At 37.0% G+C, this 7,300-nt stretch overlaps 1 protein-coding gene across 1 annotated transcript; it reads left to right on the forward strand.

Annotated features, from left to right (window-relative positions):
- Positions 1–326: 326 nt before the first annotated feature.
- LOC139738764 (fatty acid-binding protein, intestinal-like) lies at positions 327–3,390 on the forward strand. The gene is made up of 3 exons (XM_071649405.1): positions 327–378; positions 1,126–1,343; positions 3,175–3,390. The coding sequence occupies exons 2-3, from the start codon at positions 1,167–1,169 to the stop codon at positions 3,388–3,390; spliced, it is 393 nt and encodes a 130-aa protein (XP_071505506.1). The 5' UTR covers positions 327–378; positions 1,126–1,166.
- The last annotated feature ends 3,910 nt before the right edge of the window (positions 3,391–7,300 follow it).

The following is a 7,300-nucleotide window of genomic DNA, read 5'->3' on the forward strand; positions in this document are numbered from 1 at the left end:
ACATCGACATCACGGTAACTTAAAGCAGTCAAAAAGAAAAACTTCTGGTAATAAGAAAAATTTTATAAAACTTAATAGTAATCGATCAACAAATATTTAATCCAGTCTACACAAACTTTTTTTCTCATGAAACCCACAACTGTTAGCACATACTTATTTTTAGGGGGACAGGTTACAGGAACACTTCCAAACGACAAGGTGTCATAAAGACCACGTGACAAACTTTTGCAGACGCCACTTGAGTATGTCACGTGATGCATTGTTGAAAGGTTGGCCTTCGACGGTATAAAAGCGGGAGAATCAGATGAGCCAACTTCACCCCGTCACAGCTCAGCAAGGCCCGGACCAGCTCCTACCCCACACTTCTATCTTCACTTTGTAAGTTGATAGATCTTCTTTGATAGGTCTAGTTCTTGCAGAAAGTAAGACTTATTAGCTTTAAATCAGCGTTTCCTCTCCTATTACTTTATAGATATTGCATTCAAAGAATTACGTTTATTTGACGCTTTGCCTAATTCCTTGTCGAGATTATCATTGTCGCGCATTCTTTGTTTGTGTACTAGTAAGCAATACTTATATATTTGGGTATTTTCTTGTATAATCTTGTATGATATAGGTGTGCACATGATAATGGTTATAAATCATTTAGCAGATCTGTTGAGAAGGAAATCAGGATTCGAGGATTATCCGCAGCGTCAAATGGTTTTATTCGTATTTCTGCATAGAATCAAAGTTCAACCATCAATAGAGTTACTCTGTGAAGTTATTTATTGTATAACTATAAATTGCATACATATGTAGATACGTTTGTTTGTTTGTTTGTTTGTTTGTTTATTTGGTTGTTGTTGTTGTTGTTGTTTTTTTTTTTTTTTTTTTTGGGGGGGGGAGGCCTCCTGAATTGCAAGAGTGACCATTCATGTAGGCTGTCCGGAACTACTTCATTTTTGTCATCATTTACATAATATCATTTAAGAGCCATTGAGAAGTCAACTTTGAGAGAAATGAATATCATATTTTCTACTGTATTTGCTTACATTAATGTAACTTCGTTCCTGACCTTTCTTTTACTGCAATTATAATTATTCTGGGCTTATAGTAAAACCTTGATGTGATATTTATTTTCAGCGTGGTTTGGTTCCTGACTACGTCAACTCCAGACACCAACAATGACCGACTTTTCCGGAAAATGGGTTTTCGACCACGGAGAAAACATGCAGGCCCTGGTCGACAAGCTGAACATCGATCCCGCTAAGATCCCGAAGGACAAGAGTACGACCACGGAAATCACGCAGAATGGTGACAACTTCCACATCGTGTCGGTAGGAGGAGGCAGGAAACGCGACGTAAGTTCTTTTTTTTTTTCTTAATTTGTTTCTTTGTTTACGAGTATATCATTGGTTTGCCAGTGTACAATGCATCTCATATCATGTGTACCCATCACATCTATCAGGTTCATGTATTGATACCACGGGATGCTTGCCAAGATTATTGTAACCTTGCTAAGTAGTGAAAGAAGCTACCATGACAGAACAATAATTTTGATAAGGCAGAAAAAAAAGCACACAAATAATAACACAACATTTTGGCAAATGCTCTCGTAGCATGTCTTGTATTGAAGTTAAGTTCACAGATAAGAATTTGGAATTTTTTCGGGTTTTTTTTTCTTCGGCTTACTCGAATTTTGTAACAGAAATTTACTCTTTGCAAGCTCAACCACCAATGAGTCAAAAGAGCATCTTAAAAAACTCAAACCTGGAAGAAATAATGATAAGAATGCTTCATTTCACCCATAATCTTGCAATACAGTTTTTTATTACTCTCCTCAACCTTGACCTAATAACGATAAATCTCACAGTGAACCGCTCAGGTTTTCAAATAAAATACTGGGATGTCGTCACTATCCTAAAATCTTGCTATTTATTACGTTATATCTAAAGCATAGTACAGTACTCGGCAGGACCTTAACCTTGACCTTATAACGATAAATCTCACAGTGAACCGCTCAGGTTTTCAAATAAAATACTGGGATGTCGTCACTATCCTAAAATCTTGCTATTTATTACGTTAAATCTAAAGCATAGTACAGTACTCGGCAGGACCTTAACATTCATGTTTCATACATTGGGATTTTGCTTGTTATATATCAGAAATAATGTACCAAGACACTTGTCTGGCTTGTGTGATTTGTCAGGATATTGAGTTGTTTCGTACTAGTATTTTGAGATAAAAGAGTGTGAAATACTAAAAGTCGGTATGCTTATTCTGGAAGCGCCATTACCCGTTCAGCAGTGAGTGTGTCGAACGCTGCTGTTACGTGATGATCGAACCATGTCTTTGAAGTGGTATTGAACAGTATTGAATCACAAACTGCCAGCAATTCATTCCTTCGGGCGAGTTGAGTTATTTTGCATGAGGTCGAGGCTTCATTGAATGGTACACGTGGACAGTGACGAGTTACTAAGTGTCTTTCTATTATCAAATAATACTCCTGTAAGTAACTCACTACAGCACTCACTTAACGGGAAAAGATGGTTAGTGAGAGAATGCGACTAGAAGACAGGGCACGACCGGTTTTCATTCTTTTGCACAATGTGTTTCGATGTACAGTTTCCTTTGAAAAGATGCATTGATGGTTAAACGCACAGCAGATTGTAGCAATCATTTCTGGAATCACGTGACAGCTCGTCATAATATATCTACTGTACATTGTTCAGGATCAACTGTCGTGTTTTACGTATTGGTTAAAGTCCCGAATACTGAACACTTTAATAGCGAGAGAACGACGCTGCCCTTTATATGATAGTCTTAACTCCGTGGCCATTTCACTTTTTTAACGTCGTCTATGTTAAGTATAAGCTATCAAGCGCTGTTCATGTTTACTCATTGTATTTCATTGAGATGTTGGGTTACCTAATTTACAACTTCGTATACATCATGTTGCGTGTTTCTACGAATTGAACGTTACAAGCCGCACACACAACTCCCCCCCCCCCCAAATCCGTGCCTCTTTACTGTATACTTCTCGTGTCTTTTTGCAACCTAAATGAAAGCCCTGGAACGACAACGAAAACTTTAAAAAAAATCTCGAGTTTTGTGCCAAGCAAAAAAGAAAAGTCGAGAGATCTGAGTGTCTAAGTTTCAAAAACCTAGTTGTGATTTAATGTTCGTCGCCAGGTCACTTTTACGATCGGCAAACCCTTCGTTGACGCCGATATCTTGGAGCTGCGAGGCAAGGAGATCTCGGTGACGCCATCGTGGGACGGGGCCAAGCTTCGACTGACCGGACCCAAGGGAGTCAACGGGGCCACGAGGGAGATCGTCGGGGGACAGATGGTGATCACCTACGATTGGGAGGGCGTGACATCAAAACGGTTCTTCAACAAGGCGTAACGTGGCCAGCAGAGTAATGGCTCTCCAACTCAACCTACCCTTACCGGCCTTTCAGGGCTAGTTCAACTTTTTTTTTTTCACCCTAAGTACACTTTAGCAATACCACCCTCTCTTGCTATCTCTAGTTAAGACCGTACATCGCCTGTAATGCATGAAATATCTTTTTCTTTAGTGTTCGTTTAGCGAGTTGCGATATCGGAGGATTAAAATGTGAGTATTCGTCTGAGGGCGAAATAATCCAAAACTTAATCCACTCATGTGATTGCAGAATCAATCCTAACCAAGTTCACAAATACCTTGGTTTTTCAGCATGCTCAGTCTTTCGCCACTTTCCAAGATTAAACACAGCTGCATTCCCATCCACAAAGAAGTGGATTGTCTTCTGTTTTTTCCCAAAGCAGTGACACGATAATTATGCTTGAGGTAGACGTGAACGTCAAAAGACAGATAGAGTGTCCGTTAGACCCGAAAGAATATTTCTTTTTCTCACCTTGATAGTTATCGGTATCAATTACTGTGCACCACACACTGACAAAACTCTGAGATAAAAGCATACTCTATTGGCATATTTCTCTGTCCATCAGTTCGCACAGCTTATCATTGTCTCTCAGCCCGCTGCGTCCGAACTCGGACCCTGTTACACCAACGAAAATGGCCTTGCTCGAAATAAAACATACCTGAACTTAGTTGTATCGAACTGTTTCATTGATTAATGTTCGTGTTTCACAAAGGTGTGGAGTGATCATGACTTTATTTTCATCTTTAATTCACTTGTCTTTGTGTCATCAAGCTGTAAGTTTTGATCAAAACCTGATCTATTTTCTCTGATTTTTTTCTCTTGCTCATAGTATTCGAATTTTCTCTACAGCGATAGCTCTATTAGCAACATACAAGTAACTCATGTGGTGATACACAGGCATTATATTAATCGTACAATTTTGTCCAAGAAAAGACAGTAACATTACATAGGTGTGCTTCACACGAGGTCTCAGCATATTTCACGTCATCTGAAATTGAAACTCAACAATGTAAACACTTTAAACACCTAGTCATATGAAGAGTATGACCTGAACCTGAGACAGCTTCAAACGTACAGAACAAATGATTACTATACTAGTCAAGATAGTGCCTGTTTGTGTTAATGGTGTGTGACAAATCACGATTAAGCTGCATAAAATTCCAAAGTAATCGTCCCATTTGATACTGAAGAAGGGTATATCGGGGCATAAAAACATATAAATGTATAAAGAGAGATAGAGAGGGGGGGGGGTGGATGATGTAAAAGGAAGGGAGAGGGAGCTAAGAGAATGGCAGAATGTGTTTGTTGGATTGCGTGTGTGTGTGTGTGTGTGTGTGTGCGTGTGTGTGTGTTGTGTGTGTGTTGCGTGTGTGTGTGTGTGTGTGTGTGTGTGTTGTGTGTGTGTGTGTGTGTGTGTGTGTGTGCGTGTATGTGTGTGTGTGCCTGGTTTGCTGTCTCCCCGTACTGATTATCATAGTGCAGGTAAATGTTGAGAAAGAATATACAATATCATATTACAATGAATATGAATGTGTACCAAGTCGTCGCAACGCACATTTAACGTTATTTCGTCAAAAATGTTCAAAACAACAACAATGAACAACACGTACAGAGATGTGACGCATCGCCAGAGCAATTTCTACAATTTAGAGGGGTGGTCTCATTGCGTGAGCTTAGTGTTGAATGGAAATCTGCAAAGAGGACACTATTTAAACGCATAATTTGCCATTTGCAGATGAAACAAACTCCAGCATTAGTGCTTCAAAATAGTTCTAGAATGTGAGTTAGGGATAGAAACAACCAATGTAGAAATTTGAACCAGTATAATCAATGTTAAGTATTGTTAAATTTACAAAAAGTGAACAATAGTTAAACCAAAAAATGCTTGCAGACTAAAACAGTTTTTCAGTTTATGGTTGAATGAGAAAAAATAGTGATACAGTGTATCCCATTTATATTTTTAGGCTTCATTGCCAAAAAAAAAAAAAATATATATATAAATATATATATATATATATATATATATATATATAGGGGAAGGATGTTTTTTGTGATACAGCAAAACCTAAACATATAATGCATCAAATGTGATATCCTGAAACATTTTCTTAGATCACTGCCTCCCAAAGGTAAACAAGACCTTCAACAACTTTTCCCCTTCCCGATTCCGCCCCATGCTACCATGGATCTATTGTATTACAATGATGCTGCCCAAGGTTGCTAAGGTTTTGCTTATGATAAAAAATTAGGTCTGAAAAATAAACACTAAACTTCAAAAAGAGGAAGGTGGAAAATCTTTGAGTGACAGGTGATGATACTCGACAACATTCTTAATTTTCTCAACTTGTAATGAATCTTCCATCATTCTGTTTTGTTTTTTAGTCTATCCATCAGAGAAGTCAGCTAATATTTAGGGTACCGTTGAGTGTATCAATTAGTTTCTCGTACGTTTTTTCCCTTTCGTATCTTAAACCGATTACTCGGGGGAAAAAAAAATCCAGATTATTCAAAGAATTCTGAATGCCAATAATGTCATAAAAAGGCATTATCTACCATTTGCAGATGAAGCAAAAACCCAGCTTTAGTGCTTCAAAAATAGTTTCTTAAATGTGAGTTAGGTATAGAAGCATCCCATGTAAAAACTTTTTAATCATTACAATCGTTATTGTTTGAATATGCAAAAATAAGAACAATAGTCCACGATAAAATTGTTTTGTAGACTAAAACCGTCCTATTGCTGTAGATTAGTGAGAAAAAATAGTGAAAACCTCCTTTATATTTTTAGGCTTTTTTTACGATTTCTTGTTTTTTATATGGTAGGATGCTTTCTGTACAACTGACCTACAACATATGCATCAAAAATGTGATAAACTCGAACATTTTTTTAAATCATTACTCCCACTGGTAAACAATACCTTTAAACGTACTCAGCTAACTCCGATGATTCACCACAATTCACCAAAGAAGCTAAATCTAGCGTTTGTAAGCATATTTTACGAAAAAGTATGGGATAACATTATAAACAGTAAAACATCTGACAAAATGAATTTATTTGTCGAATATATAAAAATTGCAATGAATACAATCGTTTTGACATATTAAGAACTTATTCTCAATTTCATACAACACGTGCTTGAAGAGTACAGGGTGATGACAAAACAATCATAGATCTTGCGGACGAAAACTTTCAGTTATATACAATTTGTATTCTTCTTATTTTATCAAAACGCATGCCAAGGACTAATCTGCGATGAGAGCTTACATAACAATTTCTATTATTCCGGTATTAATTCTGCTGAAGAATAAAAAAAAGAATTACATTTTACGTCAACTCACTGGGAAACAATATGCAAAAAACCTTAAAATGTCAATAACTACTTTCCTAGGAAACCTATATTCCTTCAGATCTGTCTACCTTTGAATCAATCCATTTTTATAGATATATTTATGCATATTGTAACCACGAATCTATCAACCTTCATCCCAAGCTTTACATAAAATCATTTCACCTTTTCCGTAAAAAAACCCACATTTTCTTCCCTTCTAAAGCCCGAATATCCTCTCTCACCTCCTTTAAGATTGATATCAGCATTAGTAGCTACAAAACTGAAAGAAAATACTCGCATAAACCTATAGCAACGAAAAACAAAAAGGCCAATATAATATTCTGAAGTATAGGTAAGTACTCAAAACATCTTATTCAGATTATAGTAAAAAACTCGAGATTCTTTGACAACAGAGAAGCTCAAGGGCAAATTCAGTTTTTTTATGCATAATCAAACACTTTCCCACGGAAATCGTATGATTTTTGGCCATGCCCTAAAGCCCAAGTAACATTTAAGTGTTTACAATGCATTATAAAAAGAGATGAAGCCGCAAGAATTGATTTAC

This window comes from Diadema antillarum, unplaced genomic scaffold (assembly GCF_040938485.1).
Source record: "Diadema antillarum isolate AM-2024a unplaced genomic scaffold, OU_Dant_1.0 seq00000767_RagTag, whole genome shotgun sequence".
Classification (NCBI taxonomy): Eukaryota; Metazoa; Echinodermata; class Echinoidea; order Diadematoida; family Diadematidae; genus Diadema; species Diadema antillarum.